Here is a 26,745-nt window from a genome sequence, read left to right on the forward strand (position 1 = left end):
TGGGGCCTGCTCCTGCATTTCAGCTTGACGAGTCTTCCCGGTTGCTTGCCCGTTGGCTAGTAAGCCCTCTGAAGATGAACCTTTGAATTTACACTGCTGGCCTGGTTGCTCCAGGCTTGCTCCAGCTTCCCTGCAAAGGAGAAGCTCCCCAGACCTTGCTAGTCTGACTTGAAGCCAATCTTCACTTCCTGCGTGGGTTGCGGTTGCCAAGGCTTGTTGGGTCCAATCTGGATACCGCCGACACTGCAGTCAACTAGATCCTTTGTGGGACAGCTCGAATCCAGCTCCTGGTCGTCGTCGACGCCTCCTGGTCCTCGTGGCTGCAGAGATAAGCTTTGCATCTTCACCTGAAATCCCTCGACATCGCCTGGTTCCTTCCTGGTCACTGGCTAGTGACCCAGACTCTGTCCCCTCTGCTTTCAGGTTCTTCTAGTCTCCGATCCACCCTTGGATCCACCCTGAAATTTTTCCTCTGGTCACCTGCAGCACTTCTTTGTAGATCTCCATGGAAAACATCGACAAAACCCGACACGAAAAAGACACCTATGCACCCGGCTTCCCTGGGTGAGGTAACTTGAGTACTCCGGTGCTCCCGTGGGTGTTGACTCTCGAAGTGTCCTAGTTTAAAGGAGTTTTACCGTAGTCCATCCGGAACTTTGTAACTTCTACGTTCTCCATTATAAGTCAATAGTAACTCGCGACTGTGTTTAGACACTGCACGCGTCTCCCGTGGGTCTCCTACTTCCTAACCTTTGGTTGACTAGTGTAGCCCCAGCGATTCCCTAGGCCTATTCCTGAAGTGGTTCTTATACCACTTACTTAGTATATGGTTTATGAGGCCCCCAGGGCAGAACTGTATTTGTGCAACTTATAGTATGCTTAATGAGTAACTTGTGATGTATTTCGATCTCTGACCTCATAAAGAGTTCAGAGGGGTTGTGTTAGAAATAAATACATATATATTTGATATATACCTTGTGTAGTGTCCTTTTATTTGTTACTCAAGGGATTACAATTGGTAAAACAGCTTGCTCCACAAGCTCTCTGAGGTTTTAGTCTAAGACTGCTGGTCCACGCTACCACTAGGATAGCTTGTCTATAAGGTTGACTTTACAACCATTTCAATAAGGGTTGTTTAGACTGGTGCAAGGTGCCCACTAGAATAGTGGAGATCATTTGCCAGGCTAACTTCTCACAATTGGCTCCTTTGTTAGATTGTTTTTGGACTCATCGGTGAGCTTAGGATAGGAGCAGTAAAGATGAACACATGCAGGTAAAGGTCTGATAAGGCGGAGTTTTTCAGTAGAGAGGTTTGCACTTCCGCCATTAGCATCCTGGGAATAGATGCTTACAAGGTAAGTAACATTCTATTGGGGCGCATGTTTTGGCCGTATGTAGGAAGCTGGCACTGTATATGGTATACCACTAAGTGGTTACGCCGTGCACAAAGTCCAGAGATAACCCAGAAGGGTACAGGGCTCAATCCAAATCCAAAGTGGTCTATTAGTTCTAGTGTGGGTGAGCAGTCTTAGGCATAACACAGAGGAATCTAAGACATGTATTGCCCACATAGTGACCAATAACGGACAATCGACTCAAAAAGGAAATCGACAGCAATTTTATAAAAATAACCTTTGTTTTAGTTTTATTTAAAGACAAAGATCTCCGCAAAACAATGCAGTTTTACGGGTAAGTACCTTAAGTATCACCTCACTCTCTTTAACCTGCTCATGGAGACGCTAACCGAAAGTCTGAAAATTTCCAACGAACAATACCATATGTATGCAAATGACACCCAACTATACCTTAAAATCTCCTACCCTGAGGCTATCCGTCAACTCAACACAACACTGCAAAAACCCCAAAACTGGCTAACCAGAAACCACCTTAAACTCATCTCGAAAAAAAATAATTCTCTTAATTGCACCACCAAAATGATCCCTCGACATCAAAGATTGGATGAAACATTCAACAGCCTTCAACTGACTTTCACACATTATAGCTTCCACAAGATCACTAGGAATTACACTTGACAAGTATCTCAACATGCAGGAACACATCAGCTCAGCCACCAGAGGAACAAACATCCAAATGAGCATTCCAAGAACAATAGAACACTTCTTCCACTCCAACGACCTTAAATCAGCGGTATAAACTCTAGTCATCCCCAGATTAGATGGGAGTGCTACTCTATTTGGTCTGCCGAGATCCAAGTTGGCTTCACTAAGGCCATCCCTTAACTCTGCTGCAAGGCTCACCACAGGATCGAAAAGGTACAATCGCATCACTCCAGATCTGAAGGCACTAAACTGGATCCCTTATGAGGGAAGTACTCAGATGAAAATTGCTAGCATGACCCACAAAGCCCTACACTTCAACACACCAATGTACCTAGCAGACAAACTGGAACAGTCCGGCGTTGGTAGATCATCTAGAAGCCCCAGCACCTTACTGTTGAAACCTCAGCACCTTACTGTTGAAACCTCAAACATTTCGGAAAAAGAAAACCTGCAACCAAGCCTTCTCTGGATTGGCCCCTAGAATCTGGAACTCCTTGTCCCCTGAAATCAGACTGATACCTTCAATGACTTAATTCAAAAAAGAAGTCAAACTGCATTTAATGGACAAATCTCTACCATGAACCAACTAACTCATTCTCTGGATACCGATATGACGAGGTACACCAACCAGGGCTTGCATACATCATCTGAGTCCTGGTTTATAACTCACTGTCCCACTCTTGATTTGCTGTGTCAGTGTTTATGTTTTTTGGTTATCTATTTACTACTTATTCAACTATTTATAAAGCGCCCCTATACCCTTTTAGGTTCGAGTTTGCGCTACACTAAAGTTTATAGATAAAAAATAAATTAAAAAAAGTACCAAACTTACATTTCCTGTCTACAGGGGTTAAGATCAGCAACGGGGAAGGTTTAGGTAAACACCAAGTCTGAACCACCAGCGGTACAGGTCAGCCAGGTGCAGAGGTCAAATTCGGATCTGGGCCCAATGGGTTTCAATGGGGCCAGGGGATGCTCGGAGTAAACTGGTTGCAGGGGCCAAGCTTTAGAGGGGTTAGAGCAAGCACAGGACCCCAAAGCAGCACCAAACATACACCACTAGCAGCACATGGGCAGCCAGGTGCAGGCTTGCACTCCTCTGTGCCTAGCTCAGGGCTGCTCGACCACACTACCCCCTACAAGAGCACCTAGGAATTGCCATAGCAATCCTCTGTGCACTATCAAGGGAACCCCTAGACTCTTGACTCAATATATCTTGTTTTGATATATCCTATAAAGAGCCAGCTTCCTACACTGTAGCTCTTGGGGACCCTTTTAAGACCTATGCCCTAAGCACCAGTGGTACCACCTACTAGAGACTTACAGAGATGCTAAAGGCCTGGCCAACTAGGGATCAACTGACTAGTTACATTATTTTGGGGAAAAGAACACTGGCATAGGTGTCTGGTTAGCAGAAACCCAGTGCACTCCAGTCAAAGTTGCATCAAATTCCAGGCAAGAAGTGAGAGGACAACAGTAACAAAAAACAATTTTCCTCTACTAAGCTGCCTTCTGATGATGACAGAACGCATTTTTGGTATGCGATTCACATTTTTTCCCCTGCCCATACGAATTTCAAGATAGCCACTACAAGAGTAGTGAACAAGGGGTGCGGTATACTGGGAGGGTAGTACTTCAGTGTGCAAAGGAGTCTTGAAGGAGATCATTTTAGACAGGGCTTCCCCACTGTAGGAAAGTGGGCTTTTGTTGGAGTTGTCCCCTACTTTTTGCCCCTTTTTAGCAATTAGGGGCTGATTTTCAATTCTGACCGTGCACAGAGGCCTGCTAACCAGACTTCAGTGCCAGCACTCCTTCCTTAAAACAAGGTGAAGTCTAATTGTTCTACAACTGACTAAGGACTTTAGCACCCCTGTAAGTCCCTAGTAAACAATAACACAGGTACCTAGGGCATAGGTGTTCAAGAGGGTCCCTAAGGGCTGCAGCATATATTATGCCACCATAAAGGACCCACATACAAATTACACACAGACTGCGATTGCAGGCTGTGCGACAAAGTGCAAATCCTGATTGAAAACATGACATGACACCACTGTGTCTGATGCTGAAGTCACTGCATTGAATATATGTAAGTCACCCCTACAGCAGGCCTTTGGGCCCTAAGGCAGGGTGCATCATATTTTATGTGAGGAGATATCTGAAAAAATGTACTTATCTTACTGCGAAAATCTTGGTCTTAAAATAAAACTCAAACAAAGTTTATTTTTGTAAAATTGGTGTGGATTTTCTTTTTGAGTTGTGTGTCCATTATTGGTCATGTGTGTGCAATAAATGTCTTCCACTACTCTGAGTCAGACCTAAGGCTGCTCGTTTACACTAGCAGTAATAGAGCCCTTTGGGTTTTATATTGAACCCTGTACACTTTTAGGTAATCTTTAGACACTGGGCACTGTATAACCACCTAGTAGTATACCATATACAGAGCAAGATTCGTACACCAGCTACATAATGGCTCTACTGAAACATATGGTGGCATCAAACACCTCATATACATAAACCCACACTAATTTCAATGGTGGATTTATTAATACATGTATCCAGAGGTTACCTCAGAGGTACCCCCTGCAAACAACCAGCCCTCTAGTGAGCTGGCTTACTGGTCTAGTGCAGACTACCCCCCCCCCACACAGAGACGAGAACCTCGTTCATCAGGATTAGGGATTGCGCCCACTCTCCCATGTGGGGTGAGCACACCAAGGGTGTAGTCACCCTAAGGGACCTAGAGACCCCTAAAATGCCCCATAAATACAGTATTTATTTGGCAGCCCTGAACCCAGAAGACAGATTCCCACAACTTATGTAGGACGAAAGAAGACGCCCAGCAGAGGAGACTGCAGAGAAGAACCTACCTGGCCCCAGCCCTACCGGCCCGTCTGCAGTTTCCAGAGATCCTGCTCGGGGTAGCATTTCACCCTTCTAGAGGGAGAAGACATGTTGTTCCTACTAATCCCAGTTAAAGTTAACCAGAGCCTCAGCATCACAAAATGGATGCTGCTGCCACAGACACAAGTCTGACCTCCTGCTGCTGGGAGTCCTTCCAGCAAGGGAGGCTTGGACAATAGATTTCCTGTCTTGGGAGGTGCTAGCACCACCCAGACAGGCCATAGTATATTGGGGACGGGAGGGCGGAATGAAATGAGACACTGCCTGGGGCACACAAAGTGTCCCATGCATAGCCCGGTTCAAACCCAGTTGCTGGGGAACTCCAGCCCCAGCTCTGGCGCGAAACTGGACAAAGGGAAATGGGTGTACCCATCCCCTTCCCTGGTCCCACCCATAGGAGGGACCTAGCAGGTAATCCAGCCCCTTAGATTAGTATATAGGCAGGAGCTGAGTCAGGAGACTTTAGATTTATCCTGACTGAAACTTGAAACAAAACTCTGGACCTTCGACGTTCTACTTGAAGATAGAAGACTGAAGAATCTCCCTTGTGGTCAAGGAGTGACCACCCTGCACAAGCAGGCACCATCAAGCGATCAACGGTTTGCTTTGTCAACGCTCCCGCCGGCGCCCGAGCACAGAGCCTGACAAGACCCGGACTTCCAGACTTCCTTCAGCCCGATCCACAGCAAAGCTGAGACACGTGGAGGCGAAGAGAGACGTGGGAACGCCGATCTTGGAAAGCCTGCGAATTGCTTTCTGTGCAACTTCTGAGGCACTCTCGAAGTTGTGCATTGGGGACTGAGAAGCCCAGCCCGAGCATCATCTGCACCAAAGACCAGCCCTCCACACTCCACGAGTGCCGCGTGGGGCCCTTTTGCATTTTCCTGCTCGACGCGTCTGTCCGGTCACTTGCCCGTTGGCTAGGGGCCTCTGAGACGACGAATCTTTGAATTTCCACCGCTGGCCTGGTAGCTCCAGGCTGGCCCTTGCTTCCCTGAAAAGGAGAAGCCCATCAGACCTTGCTGGTCTGATCCAGAAGCCATCTTCGATTCCTGCGTGGGCTGCCTTAGCCAAGGCTAGTTGACTCCAATCCGGAAGCAGACACCGCCGACAGAGAGATACTTCGTGGGACAGTCCGTGCACAGCTACAGGTCGTCGTCGACACCTCCTGGTCCACGTGGCTGCAGATACAAGCTTCACGACATCACCCGATTGCTCCACGACATTGCCTGGTTCCTTCCTGGTCACTGGCTAGTGACCCAGATTCTGTCCCCTCTGCTTTCAGGTACTCTTCATCCTCGATCCGCCCTTGGATCCAATCGGACACTTCTCTCCTAGTCGCCTGCAGCATCTTTCTTCAAGGCTCCATAGGATTCAGCGACAAAATCCGACACACTTTGACACTTATGCACCCGCTTCCTGTGGGTTAGGTAATGCGGGTACTCCGGTGCTCCTGTGGGTATTAACTATCCTAGTGTCATAGTTTTCAGTGGCTTTCTCCTAGTCCATCCGGAAGTGTCCTAAAAGAACTAGTTTTCATTTCTTTTGTTCCCATTCTAACTCTATGGTAACTCGCGTGTGTGTGTAAATGACACTGCACACCCCTCCCGTGGGGCTCCTACTTCCTATCCTTTGGTAGTACAGTGTAGCCCCAGCGATTCCCTAGGCCCTAGGCCTTTCCTTTGTTCGCGACGTGGTTCTTATACCACTATTTTAGTATATGGTTTGACATGCCCCTAGGGTGCTACTGTATATTGTGCAACTTATTGTATGATAATTAAGTATCTTGTTATGTGGTTGTGCCTCTGACCTCATAAAGAGTTCAGAGGGGTTGTGTTAGAAATAAATACATATATATTTTATATATAACCTGTGTGGTGTCCTTTCATTTGGTATTATAGGGGTTACATATGGAAAAACAGCTGGCTTCACATGCCCTCTTGAGTTTAGCCTAAAACTGCTTTGTCCATGCTACCACTAGGATAGCTGGTCTAGAAGGTTGACTTTACAACCATCACCATAAGGGTTGTTTGGACTGATACAGGGTGCCCACTAGAACAAGCATTGGAAATGCAATAGGTCTCGCACCATTAGAGTTAGTGCTTTTAGAATTGTTTATGGGTTTTTTTTGTAAATGTTTAGCATTTTTGTTTCCTGTAGCCAATGCTAAAGAATTACAAATAAAAAAAGCCATAAACATTTCTTAAAGCTGTAACTGAAATGGTCTGAGACCTATTGCACTGTGTGAGGGTTGAGGGTGAGTGAGGGTGAGGGGTTGAGGGTGAGTGAGGGTGAGTGAGGGTGAGGGGTTGAGTGTGAGTGAGGGTGAGGGGTTGAGGGTGAGTGAGGGTGAGTGAGGGTGAGGGTGAGGGTGAGTGAGGGTGGGTAAGGGTGGGTGAGGGTGAGTGAGGGTGAGTGGTTGAGGGTGAGTGGTTGAGGGTGAGTGGTTGAGGGTGAGTGGTTGAGGGTGAGTGGTTGAGGGTGAGTGGTTGAGGGTGAGTGGTTGAGGGTGAGTGGTTGAGGGTGAGTGGTTGAGGGAGGGTGAGGGTGAGTGAGGGTGAGGGGTTGAGGGTGAGTGAGGGTGAGTGAGGGTGAGGGGTTGAGGGTGAGTGAGGGTGAGTGAGGGTGAGGGGTTGAGGGTGAGTGAGGGTGAGGGGTTGAGGGTGAGTGAGGGTGAGTGAGGGTGAGTGAGGGTGAGGGGTTGAGGGTGAGTGAGGGTGAGGGGTTGAGGGTGAGTGAGGGTGAGGGAGGGTGAGGGTGAGTGAGGGTGAGTGAGGGTGAGTGAGGGTGAGGGGTTGAGGTTGAGGGTGAGGTGTTGAGGGTGAGTGAGGTGTTGAGGATGAGTGAGGGTGAGGGAGAGTGAGGGTGAGGGGTTGAGGGTGAGTGAGGGTGGAGGGTGAGGGGGTGAGGGTGAGTGAGGGTAGAGGGTGAGGGGGTGAGGGTGAGGGGGTGAGGGTGAGGGGGTGAGGGGTTGAGGGTGAGTGAGGGTGAGGGGTTGAGGGTGAGTGAGGATGAGTGAGGGGTTGAGGGTGAGGGGTTGAGGGTGAGTGAGGGTGAGTGAGGGTGAGGGTGAGGGATTGAGGGTGAGGGGTTGAGGGTGAGTGAGGGTGAGTGAGTGTGAGTGGTTGAGGGGGAGTGAGGGTGAGGGTGAGTGAGGATGAGGTGTTGAGGGTGGGTGAGGGTGAGTGAGGGTGAGTGAGGGTGAGGAGTTGAGGGTGAGTGAGGGTGAGTGAGGGTGAGGGTTTGAGGGTGAGTGAGGGTGAGGGGTTGAGGGTGGGTGAGGGTGAGTGAGGGTGAGGGGTTGAGGGTGAGTGAGGATGAGTGAGGGGTTGAGGGTGAGTGAGGGTGAGGGGTTTAAGGTGAGTGAGGGTGAGGGTGAGTGAGGGTGAGGGGTTTAAGGTGAGTGAGGGTGAGGGTGAGTGAGGGTGAGTGAGGGGGGGGGGGTTGAGGGTGAGTGAGGGTGAGTGAGGGTGGGTGAGGGTGAGTGAGGGTGAGGGGTTGAGGGTGAGTGGTTGATGGTGAGTGAGGGAGAGGGGTTGAGGGTGAGGGGTTGAGGGTGAGTGAGGGTGAGGGGTTGAGGGTGAGGGAGGGTAAGGGGTTGAGGGTGAGTGAGGGTGAGGGGTTGAGGGTGAGTGAGGGTGAGGGGTTGAGGGTGGGTGAGGGGTTGAGGGTGAGTGAGGGTGAGGGGTTGAGGGTGAGTGAGGGTGAGGGGTTGAGGGTGAGTGAGGGTGAGGGTGAGTGAGGGTGAGTGAGGGTGAGGGGTTGAGGGTGAGTGAGGGTGAGGGGTTGAGGGTGAGTGAGGGTGAGGGTGAGTAAGGGTGAGTGAGGGTGAGGGGGTGAGGGTGAGTGAGGGTGAGTGAGGGTGAGGGGTTGAGGGTGAGTGAGAGTGAGGGTGAGTGAGGGGTTGAGGGTGAGGGGTTGAGGGTGAGGGGTTGAGGGTGAGGGGTTGAGGGGTTGAGGGTGAGGGGTTGAGGGGTTGAGGGTGAGTGAGGGTGAGGGGTTGAAGGTGAGTGAGGGTGAGGGTGAGGGTGAGGGTGAGGGTGAGGGGGAGGGGTTGAGGGTGAGTGAGGGTGAGGGGTTGAGGGTGAGTGAGGGTGAGGGTGAGTGAGGGTGAGGGTGAGTGAGGGTGAGGGGTTGAGGGTGAGGGGTTGAGGGGTTGAGGGTGAGGGGTTGAGGGTGAGTGAGGGTGAGGGTGAGTGAGGGTGAGTGAGGGTGAGGGTGAGGGGTTGAGGGTGAGGGGGTGAGGGTGAGGGGGTGAGGGTGAGGGGGTGAGGGGGTGAGGGGTTGAGGGTGAGTGAGGGTGAGGGGTTGAGGTTGAGTGAGGATGAGTGAGGGGTTGAGGGTGAGGGGTTGAGGGTGAGGGAGGGTGAGGGAGGGTGAGGGATTGAGGGTGAGGGGTTGAGGGTGAGTGAGGGTGAGTGAGTGTGAGTGGTTGAGGGGGAGTGAGGGTGAGGGTGAGTGAGGATGAGGTGTTGAGGGTGGGTGAGGGTGAGTGAGGGTGAGTGAGGGTGAGGAGTTGAGGGTGAGTGAGGGTGAGTGAGGGTGAGGGTTTGAGGGTGAGTGAGGGTGAGGGGTTGAGGGTGGGTGAGGGTGAGTGAGGGTGAGGGGTTGAGGGTGAGTGAGGGTGAGGGGTTGAGGGTGAGTGAGGATGAGTGAGGGGTTGAGGGTGAGTGAGGGTGAGGGGTTTAAGGTGGGTGAGGGTGAGTGAGGGTGAGTGAGGGTGAGGGGTTTAAGGTGAGTGAGGGTGAGGGTGAGTGAGGGTGAGTGAGGGGGGGGGGGGGTTGAGGGTGAGTGAGGGTGGGTGGGTGAGGGTGAGTGAGGGTGAGGGGTTGAGGGTGAGTGGTTGATGGTGAGTGAGGGAGAGGGGTTGAGGGTGAGGGGTTGAGGGTGAGTGAGGGTGAGGGGTTGAGGGTGAGGGAGGGTAAGGGGTTGAGGGTGAGTGAGGGTGAGGGGTTGAGGGTGAGTGAGGGTGAGGGGTTGAGGGTGGGTGAGGGGTTGAGGGTGAGTGAGGGTGAGGGGTTGAGGGTGAGTGAGGGTGAGGGGTTGAGGGTGAGTGAGGGTGAGGGTGAGTGAGGGTGAGTGAGGGTGAGGGGTTGAGGGTGAGTGAGGGTGAGGGGTTGAGGGTGAGTGAGGGTGAGTGAGGGTGAGGGTGAGTGAGGGTGAGTGAGGGTGAGGGGGTGAGGGTGAGTGAGGGTGAGTGAGGGTGAGTGAGGGTGAGGGGTTGAGGTTGAGGGTGAGTGAGAGTGAGGGTGAGTGAGGGGTTGAGGGTAAGGGGTTGAGGGTGAGGGGTTGAGGGTGAGGGGTTGAGGGTGAGTGAGGGTGAGGGGTTGAGGGTGAGTGAGGGTGAGGGGTTGAGGGTGAGTGAGGGTGAGGGTGAGGGTGAGGGGTTGAGGGTGAGGGGTTGAGGGTGAGTGAGGGGTTGAGGGTGAGTGAGGGTGAGGGTGAGTGAGGGTGAGGGTGAGTGAGGGTGAGGGTGAGGGGTTGAGGGTGAGGGGTTGAGGGGTTGAGGGTGAGGGGTTGAGGGTGAGTGAGGGTGAGGGTGAGTGAGGGTGAGTGAGGGTGAGGGTGAGGGGTTGAGGGTGAGGGGGTGAGGGTGAGGGTGAGGGTGAGGGTGAGGGGGTGAGGGGTTGAGGGTGAGTGAGGGTGAGGGGTTGAGGGTGAGTGAGGATGAGTGAGGGGTTGAGGGTGAGGGGTTGAGGGTGAGGGGTTGAGGGTGAGTGAGGGTGAGGGTGAGGGTGAGGGATTGAGGGTGAGGGGTTGAGGGTGAGTGAGGGTGAGTGAGTGTGAGTGGTTGAGGGGGAGTGAGGGTGAGGGTGAGTGAGGATGAGGTGTTGAGGGTGGGTGAGGGTGAGTGAGGGTGAGTGAGGGTGAGGAGTTGAGGGTGAGTGAGGGTGAGTGAGGGTGAGGGTTTGAGGGTGAGTGAGGGTGAGGGGTTGAGGGTGGGTGAGGGTGAGTGAGGGTGAGGGGTTGAGGGTGAGTGAGGATGAGTGAGGGGTTGAGGGTGAGTGAGGGTGAGGGGTTTAAGGTGAGTGAGGGTGAGGGTGAGTGAGGGTGAGGGGTTTAAGGTGAGTGAGGGTGAGGGTGAGTGAGGGTGAGTGGGGGTGAGTGAGGGTGAGTGGGGGGGGGTTGAGGGTGAGTGAGGGTGAGTGAGGGTGGGTGAGGGTGAGTGAGGGTGAGGGGTTGAGGGTGAGTGGTTGATGGTGAGTGAGGGAGAGGGGTTGAGGGTGAGGGGTTGAGGGTGAGTGAGGGTGAGGGGTTGAGGGTGAGGGAGGGTAAGGGGTTGAGGGTGAGTGAGGGTGAGGGGTTGAGGGTGAGTGAAGGTGAGGGGTTGAGGGTGGGTGAGGGGTTGAGGGTGAGTGAGGGTGAGGGGTTGAGGGTGAGTGAGGGTGAGGGGTTGAGGGTGAGTGAGGGTGAGGGTGAGTGAGGGTGAGTGAGGGTGAGGGGTTGAGGGTGAGTGAGGGTGAGGGGTTGAGGGTGAGTGAGGGTGAGTGAGGGTGAGTGAGGGTGAGGGGGTGAGGGTGAGTGAGGGTGAGTGAGGGTGAGTGAGGGTGAGGGGTTGAGGGTGAGTGAGAGTGAGGGTGAGTGAGGGGTTGAGGGTGAGGGGTTGAGGGTGAGGGGTTGAGGGTGAGGGGTTGAGGGGTTGAGGGTGAGTGAGGGTGAGGGGTTGAGGGTGAGTGAGGGTGAGGGTGAGGGTGAGGGGTTGAGGGTGAGGGGTTGAGGGTGAGTGAGGGTGAGGGGTTGAGGGTGAGTGAGGGTGAGGGTGGGTGAGGGTGAGTGAGGGTGAGGGTGAGGGGTTGAGGGTGAGGGGTTGAGGGGGTGAGGGGTTGAGGGGTTGAGGGTGAGGGGTTGAGGGTGAGTGAGGGTGAGGGTGAGTGAGGGTGAGTGAGGGTGAGGGTGAGGGGTTGAGGGTGAGGGGTTGAGGGTGAGGGGTTGAGGGTGAGTGAGGGTGAGGGTGAGTGAGGGTGAGTGAGGGTGAGGGTGAGTGAGGGTGAGTGAGGGAGGGTGAGGGGTTGAGGGGGAGGGGTCGAGGGGGAGGGGTCGAGGGTGAGTGAGGGTGAGGGGTTGAGGGTGAGGGGTTGAGGGTGAGGGGTTGAGGGTGAGTGAGGGTGAGGGGTTGAGGGTGAGTGAGGGTGAGGGGTTGAGGGTGAGTGAGGATGAGTGAGAGTGAGGGTGAGTGAGGGGTTGAGGGCGAGGGGTTGAGGGTGAGTGAGGGTGAGGTGTTGAGGGTGAGTGAGGGTGAGGGTGAGTGAGGGTGAGGGGTTGAGGGTGTGTGTGTGACAGTAACTTGTGTGTGTGAGGGCAGTGTGTGTCAATGCAACGGGGCTCATGTTATCGACCTCAGAAGCATTAAAAGTGTGTGTCTTGGAACGTCTGAGGGCAGCTCGTGTTACAAGCTTGCTTTGAAGATGGTCATGCAGTGCTGGGAGTGGAGCAGATGGTCCTGTTTATGACCTGCAGAGCGCGTGTGAAGTGGGCGCGGATGAAGTGACTGGGGGGTGAGGGGTGTGCACGTTTTAAAAGTAGATACGGCCTCCGGCCGTGAATAATTAGGGGGTGAGAAATGCGCTGGGAGGGCTGCCTTTGATGTGGGAATGCGAGGCAGGCAGGCAGGCGGCTGGTGGCATTGTGCACGCGCTTCATGCACTGCAAGGAATCGCCAGCCAGTGGTGGTGTGGATAAAGACTGGATAAGCCCCTATAGAGCTTGCCAGCTGTGCTGCGCACAACAGGCGAGCCCTAATAAAGGACATCACATATCAGGCCAAATTCTCACATTGGTGTGCAGCGGTTGGGATGAGAGCTTGCTGTTGTTTTACCAATTGTAATCTTTGAGATATCCTTTGAAAGATCACATTAGGTACCTATAGGTACATATAACAAGACTTAAAATACTTAAGTTCTACTGAACTTAGTTGTTGTAGACCAAAGGGCCTAGCACACCGTGACTACAACTCCTAGAGAGGTTTAGTAGGAAATACTTAGTGTAGGTAGGTGCACACACCACACCTCACTAGATTATGTCTGCCACAGGTGAACCTAGTGTGTCTCTACCTAAGGGAGGTGACCCTCCAAGGGCACCCTCCAGATTGGATATACTCAACTTCAGAGAGCTGAGACACTTGTGTACCACAAGGAAGTTGAAACAGGGTTCTAACCCTACCCTTCAGCACCTGATAGAACTCCTAGAAGAATCTGAGTTTCTTAAGGCCTCTAGTACAGGCCCTACAGGGAATGCAGATTAGGTCCTACCCTCGGCAGATGATGCCACTGACCCTCCAGTCATAAAAGATGATGAGGATGAGGTTAGGGAAGATTCTGGGGATGAGGTAGACAGCCAGGTCCAAGTTAGGAGACTTAGCCAGGTTAACCTAAGCCTACATGGGGCTGGAGATGGGCTAGCCCCATACAGGCCTATCAGTAGACTTAACCAGAGGTATAGGAGGGATAGATCCCACTCCGGAGACTCCATCCACTCTAATGCTTCTAATGGCTCTAATGCCTCTGCTCAGAGGAAAATGACTTCCCCTCAGAAGAGAGAACATCAGGCCAGAATGAGAGAGGCTAATCTGAGGATTGAGAGGCAAGAACTTGAAGTTGCATTGGCCAAGGAGAAGCTTGCTCTTGCAAGAGAGAAAAAGATAAGTGGATTAGATTCCACTGGTGGCAGCAATATCCCTAAGGATAAAGACAGGTCCTATGACAATAGACACCTGAGTAAGATTGTGCCCCCCTATAAAGTTGGGGATGACATCCACAAATGGATAACTGCTTTGGAGAGGGCCTGCAAAGTACAGCAGGTACCCCAAAGTCAGTGGGCAGCAATCTTGTGGCTCTCCTTTTCAGAAAAAGGTAGAGATAAGCTCCTCACAGTTAGTGATGATGATGCTAACAATTACACTGTCCTGAAGAGTGCTCTGATTGATGCGTTTGGCCTAACCACTGAATAGTACAGGTTGATGTTCAGAGATACCCAGAAGGCACAGATTCAGGACTGGACTGATTTTGTTGATTGTGCCACTAAGGCTCTGGAAGGCTGGTTATTGGGAAGTAAAGTTAAGGACTATACAGGATTGTATAATTTGATAATGAGAGAGCAAATACTTAACAATTGTCAGAACCAGTTATTGCACCAACACCTGGTTGACTCAGATCTGACCTCTCCCAAAGAATTGGGAAAGAAGGCAGACAGATGGGTCAGAACCAGGGTTAAGCAGAGAACCCAGAACCCAGGTGGTGATCAGAAAAAGGCAGATCAAAACGGTGGGGATCAGAAACCAAAAGACCAGAAGTCTTCAACAGGCCCCCAAAAAGCTAATGAAGGGGGGTCCCAAAATTCTAAGAAGAAAGAAGGTCCAAAGAAACCTTGGTGTAAGTATTGTAAATCTGCCGCTCACTGGTTCAGTGAGTGCACCAAGAAAGGCACAGCCCCTACCGCTGTTGCCCCTAAGGCATCTGCACCCCTAGTTCAGCTGGCAGTGGTAGTACTCAACCCAAGGCTATAGTAGGGTTAACCCTGAGTACCGAGATGGATTCTGGCCTAGTCAGGATTCCAACTCAGGCTATTCTGGTCTGTAATGGGGACATGGTTATTTCCTCTACTGTGAGTCCCAGTACCTTGGGCAAATACAGACAAACGCCTTTGATCAATGACAAAGTGGCTCAAGCATACAGGGACACATGTGCCAGTATCACTATGGTGACACCTGAATTTGTGGACCCTGGACAGATTGTACTGGGTTATAATTACCTGGTGACCAATGCTAGCAATGTCACTACTACACATAGTTTGGCAGTTGTTAATTTCTCCTGGGGAGGGGTAACTGGCCTCAAAATAGTTGTGGTAAGTGCAGACCTCCCAGTTGAATGTCTGTTGGCCAATGATCTTGAATCCTCAGTATGATCAGAAGTGGAGTATAGGACTCATGCAGATATGTTAGGCATATCAGCACATGTCCTTGCTGTGACCAGGTCACAGGCCAAAAAGTGCCAAACTGAACAGCCTTGGATCCTGAAACTATGGACCAAGTGCCACCCAAGAGAAAGAGCAGTGGGGTTAAGACAGTGCCTTCCTCCCCTGCCTGCAAGTGAGGATCAGCCTTCTCAGGAAGCTGATTTTGAGACCCCTGAAGGAACTGTCTTAGAAGAGCTTGAACCTGAACAGGTTGAGTTTCTTGGGACAGGGGGACCTTCAAGGGCAGACTTGAGGCAGGCACAGTTAGACTGTTCCTCTCTTGAACCCATCAGACAGCAAGCTGCTTCTGAGGCTGCTGGGAATGCTACAGGTACCCACAGTTTATTGGGATGAAGGACTCCTTTATTCAGAGGCTAGAGACCCCAAGCCTGGTGCTTCCAGGAGGTTGGTCATACCTGTGGCATTTAGGGGTTTCCTTCTTACCTTAGCCCATGATATTCCCTGAGCAGGACACCTGGGCCAGAATAAGACTTGGGACAGGCTTGTCCCTCACTTTCACTGGCCCCATATGTCAGAAGATACCAAGGAGTTGTGTCGCTCCTGTGTGACCTGCCAAGCCAGTGGCAAATCAGGTGGCACAACAAAGGCCCCCCTCATACCACTGCCTGTGGTGGGGGTACCCTTTGAAAGAGTAGGGATTGACATTAATGGACCAATAGATCCCCAAACAGCCTCTGGGCATAGATTTATACTGGTGGTAGTGTATCATGCCACCAGTATCCAGAAGCTATTCCCCTAAGGACCACAACAGCTCCTGTTGTGGCAAGAGCCCTCCTGGGAGTTTTCTCAAGAGTGGGCTTTCCGAATGAGGTTGTCTCAGATAGAGGTGCAAACTTTATGTCTGGGTACTTGACTGCAATGTGGAAGGAGTGTGGTGTAAATTACAAATTTACTACACCCTACAATCCACAGTGCAATGGACTTGTTGAAAGATTCAACAAGACCTTAAAGGGTATGATCAAGGGTTTACCTGAAAAGCTTAGGCGAAGATGGGACATCCTTCTACCCTGCCTTCTATTTGCTTACAGAGAGGTCCCACAAAAGGGGGTTGGCTACAGCCCTTTTGAACTTCTGTTTGGGCATTCTGTAAGGGGATCCCTATGTCTGGTGAAGGAAGGATGGGAGTTACCTCTCAAAAAGCCTAAATAAGTCATAGTGGACTATGTACTTGGTCTCCGCTCCAGGATGGCTGAGTATATGAAGAAGGCTTCTAAAAACCTTGAGGCTAGCCAAGAACTCCAAAAAGCTTGGCATGACCAAAAGGCTGTGCTGACTGTGTACCAGCCAGGACAGAAGGTGTGGGTGCTGGAGCCAGTGGCCCCAGCAGCACTCCAAGACAAATGGTCTGGACCCCACACAATTGTTGAGAAATAGGTGGACACTGGTGACAGTCTGCCTGTGAAGAGTAAAATCTACAGGCAACCTGACCATGTCAGAGACTGCATAAAGACTGAGGTACAGACAATGTTGGAACTGGGAGTTATTGAGCCCTCAGAGAGCCCGTGGGCCAGTCCTGTAGTCCTTGTGCCAAAACCTCACACCCAAGATGGTAAGAGAGAGATGAGGTTTCGTGTGGACTATAGAGGTCTCAATGTGGTCACTAGGACAGATGCCCATCCAATTCCCAGGACAGATGAGCTCATAGACAGATTGGCTTCTGCCAAGTTTTTGAGCACATTTGACCCGACAGCAGGCTACTGGCAGATCAGGCTAGCTGATGATGCAAAAGCCAAAACTGCTTTTTCAACCTCAGGAGGTCATTACCAATTTGTGGTGATCCCTTTGGCTTGAAGAATGCACCTGCCACTTTCCAAAGGTAGGTGAACCAAGTTCTCTCTGGCTTTGATGACTTTAGTGCAGCTAATCTTGATGATATTGCTGTCTTCAGCTCCACCTGGGAGGATCACCTGATCCACCTGAAGAAAGTTTTGGAGGCCCTGCAGAAGGCAGGCCTCACTATCAAGGCCACCAAGTGCCAGATATGGCAGAGTAAGGTTGTGTACCTGGGCCACCTTGTAGGTGGGGGTCAGGTTCAACCAATGGAGAGTAAGATCCAGACCATCAAGGACTGGGCTCCTCCAACCACCCAGACATAGGTCAGAGCTTTCTTGGGCCTGTCTGGTTACTACAGAAAGTTTGTGAAGAATTATGGGTCCAATGTGACACCACTTAATGACTTGACTTCAAAGAAGATGCCAAAGAAAGTTCAGTGGACAGTAAGCTGTCAAAGGGCATTTGATGACCCGAAGAAGGCCATGTGCTCTGCACCTATTCTGAAGAGTCCCGACTACTCCAAAGAGTTTATTGTCCAGACAGATGCTTCTGAGTTGGGGGTGGGAGCTGTACTTTCACAACTGAATGTAGATGGCCAAGACCAGCCCATTGCTTTTATTAGCAGAAGGCTGTCCCCTAGAGAGAAATGTTGGTCAGCCATTGAGAGGGAGGCCTTTGCTGTGGTTTGGGACCTGAAGAAGCTGAGGCCATACTTGTTTGGCACTCACTTCAAGATTCAGACCGACCATAAGCCCCTCTTGTGGCTAAATCAGATGAAGGGTGAAAATCCCAAACTGCTCAGGTGGTCCATTTCCCTACAGATGATGGACTTTACAGTGGAACATAGGCATGGGACTGACCATGGTAATGCAGATGTTTCCAGATGTCTCCAGATATTTCCACTTAGAACATGAGGACACAAACACAACTGGTCAAGGTTAGTCTAATGTCCCTGCGTTTTGGGGGGGGGTGGGGGGGGGGGGGTAGGAGAGTAGGGTCTGCTTTCCTATGGTCACCCCACTTTTTGCTTTACTGGTCTTCGACTTAATGTGGCTGTGGGCCTGCTAATCAGACCCACAGCCCAGCTGTGCTCTCTCTAAATCCAATACCATGTACTTTAGGTACATTACCAATTGGACATTGGGTCACCTTATGAGCCCCTGTACAGTGTACAGGGGCTCATAAGGTGACCATAAGGGGCACCATAAGGGTTGTTTGGACAGATACAGGGTGCCCACTAGAATAGTAGACATCACATATCAGGCCAACTTCTCACACTCTGCACTTGGCCTGTGGACTTCCCGACTCCACCTGCCTCCTCTCTTTGTGCAGGCACCCTCAACCGTGAGTGTATCAGGTGACGAAAACCCGATGCCTAAGGACACCTCTGTACCTGGCTGCCCCAGACCAAGAAGAAGAGACCAAAAGTTTCCCCATCCTCCCAGGCATCGTGAGACTGGAGCTCTCCAGCTGGTTCAGACAGACTAGCCCTTTCAGTACAAACCTGCAGCCTCTTTCTAACCAGGCCGATCGCCAGTGACTTTAATGCAGCACCCAACACTGTATTGCTCCTCTGCACTCGTTCGCCTCAGTGCTGCATGAGGTGACCTGTTGGTGCTGTCTTGTACCTTGCCCAATACTCACCATAAGTTAAGGAGATTGGTCTAGCAAGTCGCTGTAAACAACTTATATGCAGTATTTGTTTCTTCTCCATAGGATAACATTGCCGCCTCTGAAAAATGCACTTTGCCCACTTTTGAAAACTGAAAAAATTTCTATCTTGAAATGTACTTACCTGATCGTACTGATTCTGGTCCCTGAATAGATCTTAAGATACGTGTTATCTTTATAAATTGCCTTGGATCTCCTTATTGAATAGTGTGCATCATTTATTGACTATTGTGTGTATTTGCAACTGTCTAACACTCCTCTCTGACAAGCCTAATGCTGCTTGACCACACTACCCCTAGAAGAAAACCTAGGGATTAGGGGAGACTTTTCAAACACAAGTGGAGTGGCAGAACTAACCAGCACCAACTACGGTGAAACACTCCAGTAAAAACTCAAGTAAGTGTTTAAAGTGAACTGCATTTACCATAATGCTAAGAGATGAACTGTGATGGGAGGTTAAGCAGTCTGCTCCCATAACCCTTGTTTAATTTATTTTGGTTTGTCTAGATAACAATTTAGAAGTCTTATTTAATAAATGAAGAGAGTACGTTGGGAGTGGAAATCTAAAAAAAAAGCTTGGTTGGGAGTAATATGGACCAGTTAACATGATAGCCCAAGACTACTTTAGGAAGCAAACTTGGATGGAATAAATGTAGACGGATTATATTCAGGAAGATTGTGCTCCTATCCTCATCATTATCACAACACTGGCTGCAACATTTGAACAAGCTTGCTCTACGGTCTAAAGACAGTAAAAGACCAATGTTAGCTCACAAATGTTTGGGAATACATATGCACGGTAAAAAAGATTGTGTGAAGCATCAAATGTGTTTCCTTGGTATTGTTGTTGAGTTGAAAAACAATAAAGGAGAAACGATTGCCTGATATCAGATCTCACTGTCCTTAAGTGAGCTGATCTCTGAGTTGGAGTGAGCTCCATTCTCACAGAATCATAATTTGAAATGTAGGAGACACCCATTTTTAGAAGCTACAGTTGTATGAGGTTTACTATAGTTCCATATTGACTTTGAAAAAGTTCAAAGCAGAAGAGCATGTCTCATTTCAAGAACAGTAAAAACTTGGTGTTTCAGAAGTCTAGCTTGACTTCTGGTAATTATGCTAAGGTTAGAACTCTGGGGGTGATCCCTTGCAGGGTAGTTATAGTATATAATTAGTGGAATGTAGGTTACACAGAAATATGACAGCAGGGTTGAGGTGTGTTTTTCACGGTCCCATCTCTTCTCTTTCATGTCAATATGACATTTTGAAGTGTGTGTGCTAATTTTGAGAGAAGTACATCTATGTGTATTTTAATCATTTACTCTAGTTAGTAAACAATGGTCTTGTCTTAACAGACCAGGTTTTCAAATCTCAGAATGGTGAAAACTGTCAACACCGCAATTTGCTGTCACTAAGGCAGCAACTTTGGACTACATGAAGAACATAAGATGAAAAAATGTGTTTTGTCAGAGGTATAACTTGTGTGTGTCCTAGCGGTCACATGAGCTGCATATCAGTTACAGTAATTAGGAGTACAGAGTATCTCAATGCAGACATGATTCTACAAGACACGTATGCTACTATATCTCTGTTTGCATTACAGAAAAGGTTTGGCATGGTGAATTGTTCAGAGAGATATCTAAAAATGAAAGATAAATATAAAATTGGAAGTAATGCCTGTTAAGACACTGAGGGGCATGAATATGCGCAGATACTTCATTTTGCATTAGCTGACAGCAAAGATGCCTCAACAAGCTGCCAGAGTCCACCACTTACATCGTCATCATCACTGTCATAGTTATCACTGTCCCTATGCTCCTCCTCGAACCGTTTCTTTGGGACCACTGCTTCCACCTTGTCGGCCTCTGGCTCCTTCTCCTTTTCCTTCTTTACATCATCAGTGAGCTATAGGCAGAAGAATGATATGTGTGAAATGACAGATAAAACAAAGTTCTGTGAAACTGCTGTTAAATACCATAAATTGATCTGGTGATGTGAACCAATACAAAATACTCAAATAAAAACAAAATAAATTATCTGGTAGTGGTCTGGAAACAAAGACCTTTGTGATGCCAAATGAAAATGTCAATCAAAGATTATGGTATGATTTTACTTTACTAGAAATAGTTTTTTGTCTTGTCTGCATTTTAATTCTTTTTTTGGATATAAGATTCAGCTTTAACTTGTTAAACAGATTGGGCTCCATTTTATGGACATAGTGGGAAAACCTAAGCTGCAGAGAAAGCCTCAACCTGTCTTTCCCTCACTTCAACAGCTCTACATGAGCATTACAGGGAAAGAGTCTAAAAGCTGAAGGTTCAATTTTGAAGTTAAATGTAGACATTTAAGAACTGTACAACATTTCAGCGAAAGCTCAAAGGATAAGCAATCCAGTTTTAGCAGCTTCCATTCATGTGACCAACACCGCAGTCTCATCTTTTAGTTTTTTTTCACAGTTATTGGTAATGATGGTTCATTGTTACTGATAGCATCGCTTTTAAAATCCTAGATCATGAGGGCTCAGATGGGCTATAAACAATAGTCCGGCTACTACATCATAATCATGTGTCAGTGGAGGAGATTGCTGGGTGAGTACAATTGTAACCCTTGGATGAAGAGAATAAAACCTTTTGATATATTTCAAATACAGCATTGAGCTACACGTGTTCTTTATATCAGAACCTTTTTATGCATTTGATACTACACAAAATACTATCAGTAGGCATACCTAGATGACGTTTGTTGAAAAACCACAATCTTACCTTGAAAGCATCAAAGATACGCTTGAAGAAGATGAAGTTGGGATCATAGATTTCCGGCTCCTCTGTTACATACTCAATCTCAACAACAGTGTCCATGTCATGTGACGTGTCCTTCTTTGTAGGGACATTAGCTTTGGCAGGCTCTTTCTTGACTGCAACCTTCTTTTTCTTCTTGCGGTTTCTGCGTCTCCTGTTTTTCTGTTGAGGGCACGTTAAATGTGGGAAAGTACATGAGAGATTAACTTGCAGTACAATACTATATAATATTTTCCTAGCAAATTTCCCTGTACCCCTGGCAAATGCCAGTGATGCTCCATCGAAGGTTGGTTCACAATGTATCTAAACCTTTATCTGTGGGCGACTTGGTAGATAGATTACCAGCATGATGGCTTACTAGATTATTAGAATATTTATAATATGGTAATTAGCATTGCAAAAATCCGGCATTTGCGACTTTTTAGCCGTAAGAAAGTGACAAACTAATAGATGCCGGAAAGAGCAAAGCAATAATAATTAGCTCCAACTAATAAGCGTGTATGTCAGTTATTAGAATTTTAAGCAGGGGCAAGCACTGGATTGTACTACAACAACCTCAAAGTAATTACTAGGCCAATTCTTAAAGCCTTTTGGGGGGCTGGCATCCATGCAGCCCCTGCAGCTTCTGACAGCATATAGTTAATAGATCCAATTCAGTCAAGCTCAAACCAGTCTGCAATTTCATCTGTAGCCCAGGTTCATTGCGAGCCAGGCCTATGTTCTATGTCAGAACAAGCAGAAAATCTTCCTACTAAATCTTTTTTTTTTAAACCTCAATGTTTTGTCATAGCATGTACAGTGAGGGCTAGGTGGCACGCTACAGTTGGTGTTCTGTTTGAACTAAAATAAGTAATGTATTTCTTGGGTACATGTACAAAATAAGGTGTAGGAAAGTGTGGTTCTGTTGCAGTAACCTCCCCACTTTTTGCCAGACTACTGATGCACTTTGACTTGATGTGCCCTGGGTCCCTGACAATCAGTTCCCAGGGCCTGTGTTCTTTGCCCAAAACTGTACCTTGTAAACCCAATTGGCACTCTCTGGCCACAGGTCATGGTACTGTGACATGGGAAGGCCTCTAAGGGCTTCAGCACTTATTGTACCACCCTTAGAGGCCCTGTACCTTTACACACACTGCCTTGGCAGGCTGGGTCTTTTGGTGCATAACAAAGTGAAGAGTCGACATGGCACACATCCCTGTGTGCCATGCCTACAACCCACTGCCCTGTCATGGATCAGTTAGCCATCTAGCTGGGAGCCCTATGCCAATGGTGAGGGTACAGGAGCATGAGCACTGTACCCCTATGGTGTCTAAGTCAATTCTTAGACCGTGTAAGTGCCGTTCTGCCATTAGGAGTATATGGTGCTGGGAGCTTGGCATTACGAACTCCACAGCACCATAAGGGCTACACTGAAAACTAAAGTTTGGTATCAAACTTCTCAGCCCATTAAATCCACACGGATGCCAGTGTGGGATTTAATGCGAAATGCACAGAGAGGGCATCTTAAAAATGCCCCCTCAAAAATGACCAGCCTCTGGTAGGTTCCCTGACTGGTGCACACCAGCCTACCACCACGAGACATGTTTCTAGACCCCTAGAGTGGGAGCCTTCGCTCCCTGAGCCCAGAAACAAAGCCTTTCCTGGGCGGAGGTGTTCACAGGCCAGGAAGAACCATCTGTGGCAGGGGAGCTTCAAAGGCCTGGCAGCCTTAGTAATGCGACCCCCAGCCTCTCCTGCTATCAGGAGCAAGACTTCTTCCTGTCTCCACTCCTTTTCGGTGGAAAGACAGGCGGGAAAAACTAGCCAGCCAGAAGGTGTGCCCACCTCTGCCAACTCCACCCCTCAGGTGGGGAGGCGAGGTGAAGCCCTCTCTTCAGTGCCTGCCATCTTGCAGATGGCAGGCACTCCCCAATCAGGATTTGGGATTGTGCTCACTCCCCCTAGTGGGGTGAGCACGCCAAGGGTGTAGTCACCCTAAGGTCAGTAGCCCATTGGCTACTGACCCCTAAAACGCTCCCTAAATACAGTATTTAGGGACAGCCCTGAATCAAGAAGGCAGATTCCCAGAACCTAAGAAGAAAAAGGACGCAAGAAGATGCCCAGCAGAGGAGACTGCAGAGAACAACTGACTTGGTCCCTGCCGTACCGGCCCATCTGCAACAGCAGCCCTGTTCAAAAGAAACTCAGAAAACAGACTCTGAGCCTGCTGAGGACAAAGAAACCCGAAGCCTGGAACTACCACTACACCCACAGCCTAGGGCCCGAGTTTGAGAGGCCCACCGGTCCCAGCGAGGTCCCCCAGCACTCCAAAGTCAGAGTCCACCATGGGTTGACCCCTCCAGGACTCCCAGACGTCACCTGCAGCCTCTGCATGGAGACCCACCTCAACCGCAAGTTGCCCGGTAAGGTGAAATCCGACCTCAAAAGACACCCCTGCATCCAGCCGCCCACCCTGGAGAAAAGTACCCGAGGTGCACCTACGTCCCCGAGTCCTCCAACTTACATGGCCAGCTGTTGGTTCCTCTCGGAAGTCTTCCTGGACCGAACCTGCAGCTAAAAAACGAAACCGAAAAGCCCCATTGAAACAGGGCACTATGCTGGTGCACTTTGGGTGCTAAACCGGATTCCCCTTTGCCCGGAGCCTAACACCAGGAGCTTGGCTCCCACAACTAAGTGGCCTGCTCGTCAGCAGCCACCAACCGGAGGCCCCCTATCCCCCATTGGATAACATTGGGCCGCAACACTCTGTACTGGCTGCCCTAGTGCAGCTTAGGGTGTAACGAGAGTTCATCCTGAGAGATCCCTGAGTCTACTCCCAGAACCTCAACTCCCACTACTGAATACGTACCTAAAAAAAGATAACCATATTTTTCTCCATAGGATAACATTGACACTTATGTTGTGAAACCTAAAGAAATTCTTCAAAATTGTACGATTTAACAAAACTTTTACCCACCTGTTTACAGGGAATGTCCCAGTGCTGCATGCCGGCATACAGCACTGAGTAAGAAAAGTAATCTAAAAGTAACTTACCTGCTATTTTATTGAAAATCCCATATAAGTCTGTACTGCATTTACAAGTGATTGCATTTAAATACTGTAAGACAAACCATAGAACATTTACAATTGAACTGTATTACAATCAGCATTTACTACTGTAAAGTATTTATTGCTTACCTGCGCCAGGCTTGCTTGGTTCTAGAAATAAAATAACTAAAGAAAAATGCTACTTACCAGTATGCATCTGTTCTTGGCATGTAGAGCTGCAGAATATTATACTTTTGCATAGATCGCCATCTGGTGTTAGGCTCGAATGATTGCAGTTTGTTGTTGTCTTGAAAGAAGTATTTATAGGACGATAGTGCACATGGGCATCGACTCTATCCTTAGATTGTTTTTCGCCATGATGGGAAATGATGGAGTTTGGTAGAAAGAGAAAAGATGTCCATGTGAGTGTATCTAAGTAAGATAACACTGGAACAGATTTAGATTTGGTAGCATATTTGAATGCAATTGACTATCCACCTGGCAATTCTAGCTTTTGGAGATGGGGTTTCCTTTATGAGGTCAATCAATCAATCAATCAGAGCATTTGTAAAGCGCACTACTCACCCGGAGGGTTTCAAGGCGCTAGGGGAGGGGGGGGACCGCTACTGCTCGAACAGCCAGGTCTTGAGCTGCTTCCTGAAGGCGAGGTGGTCCTGGGTCAGGCGGAGGTGGGTCGGGAGGGAGTTCCAAGTCTTGGCGGCAAGGTAGGAGAAGGACCTTCCCCCTGCGGTGGCTCTTCGGATGCGGGGGACGGCGGCGAGGGCGAGGCCGGTCGATCGAAGCTGGCGTTTGGGAGCGTAGAAGTTAAGGCGGCTGTTGAAGTATCCTGGGCCTTGGTTGTGTAGGGATTTGTGTGGGTGGGTGAGGAGACGGAAGGTGATTCTCTTGTTGACCGGGAGCCAGTGCAGGTCTCTCAGGTGTCCGGAGATGTGGTTGCGACGGGGGATGTCCAGGATGAGTCGTGCTGAGGCGTTCTGGATCCGCTGGAGTCTCTTCTGGGTTTTGGCGGTGGTTCCGGCGTAGAGGGAGTTGCCGTAGTCCTGCCGGCTGGTGACAAGGGCCTGGGTGACCGTCTTCATGGTCTGGGTGGGGATCCACTGGAAGATCTTCCGTAGTATGCGCAGGATGTTGAAGCACGACGAAGAGACGGCGTTGACTTGTCTGGTCATGGAGAGGGAGGAGTCCAGGATGAAGCCCAGGTTGCGTGCGTGATCAGTCGGTTTGGGTGCGGTGCCCAGGGCGGGGGGCCACCAGGAGTCGTCCCAGGCGGAGGGCGAGGAGCCCAGGATGAGGACTTCCGTTTTGTCCGAGTTCAGTTTCAGGCGGCTGTTCTTCATCCAATCGGCTACCTCTTTCATCCCGTCGTGTAGGTTGGCTCTGGCGGTGGCTGGGTCGTTGGTGAGGGAGAGGATCAGCTGGGTGTCGTCGGCGTAGGAGATGATGTCGAGGTTGTGCTGGTGTGCGATGGCAGCGAGGGGGCTCATGTAGACGTTGAAGAGGGCTGGGCTGAGCGAGGATCCTTGAGGAACGCCGCAGATGCCTTCGGTGGCTTCTGATCTGAACGGGGTGAGGCGGACTCTCTGTGTTCTTCCGGCGAGGAAGGAGATGATCCACTCCAGTGCCTTCTCCTGGATTCCGACGTTGCTGAGGCGCTGTACTAGGGTACGGTGGCAGACAGAGTTGAAGGCCGCGGAGAGGTCCAGGAGGATGAGGGCTGCTGTTTCTCCGTTGTCGAGCAGGGCTCGGATGTCATCGGTTGCTGCGATCAGGGCGGTCTCGGTGCTGTGGTTGGCCCTGAAGCCAGACTGCGAGAGGTCGAGGGATCCGTTCGTCTCGAGGAAGGCGGCCAGCTGTTTGTTGACGGTCTTCTCGATGACTTTTGCAGGAAACGGGAGCAGCGAGATGGGGCGGTAGTTCTTGAGGTCGGTGGGGTCGGCCGATGGCTTCTTTAGTAGAGCGCTGAGTTCGGCGTGCTTCCAGCTCTCCGGGAAGGTGGCGGTGTCGAAGGAGGTGTTGATGATGTCCCGTAGGTGGGGTGCGATGACCGCGTCTGCCTTGTTGAAGACGTGGTGTGGGCAGGGGTCGGTCGGAGATCCGGAGTGGATGGAGTTCATCGTGCGGACGGTGTCTTCGGTGCTGATCGGGGTCCAGGCGTGGAGGGTGGTGGTGGGGGGCGGAGGTTCGGTCGTGGTGTGCGTCGGTTGTGTGCTGAAGCTGTTGTGTATATCCGCGATCTTGTTGTGGAAGTAGGAGGCGAGGGAGTTGCAGAGGTCTTGCGAGGGGGTGAAGTCGTTTCCTGCGTTGGGGTTGGAGAGCTCTTTGACGATGTTGAAGAGTTCCTTGCTGTTGTGTGCGTTGTTGTCCAGTCGATCCTTGAATGCTGTTTTCTTGGTGGTGTGGATCAGTTGGTGGTGTTTCCGGGTGGCGAGCTTGAGGGCAGTCATGTTGTCCGGTGTTGTGTCTCTGCGCCAGGCTTTCTCGAGGGCTCTGCAGTTCTTCTTGGAGCTCTTGAGTTCGTCGGT

The 26,745-nt window shown here is 50.0% G+C and overlaps 1 protein-coding gene across 1 annotated transcript in view; it reads right to left on the reverse strand.

Moving 5' to 3' along the window:
• SF3B2 (splicing factor 3b subunit 2) overlaps positions 1-26,745 on the reverse strand; it is a 461,083-nt gene that overhangs the window by 256,147 nt on the left and 178,191 nt on the right. The window contains exons 9-10 of the mRNA XM_086938496.1: positions 21,140-21,337; positions 20,154-20,282 (exon numbers count right to left, since the gene is read on the reverse strand). Of these exons, the coding sequence (XP_086794622.1) occupies positions 20,154-20,282; positions 21,140-21,337 (327 nt within the window). The remainder of the gene's footprint in view (positions 1-20,153; positions 20,283-21,139; positions 21,338-26,745) is intronic.

The sequence above is a fragment of the Lissotriton vulgaris genome, chromosome 9 (assembly GCF_964263255.1).
Source record: "Lissotriton vulgaris chromosome 9, aLisVul1.2, whole genome shotgun sequence".
Classification (NCBI taxonomy): domain Eukaryota; kingdom Metazoa; phylum Chordata; class Amphibia; order Caudata; family Salamandridae; genus Lissotriton; species Lissotriton vulgaris.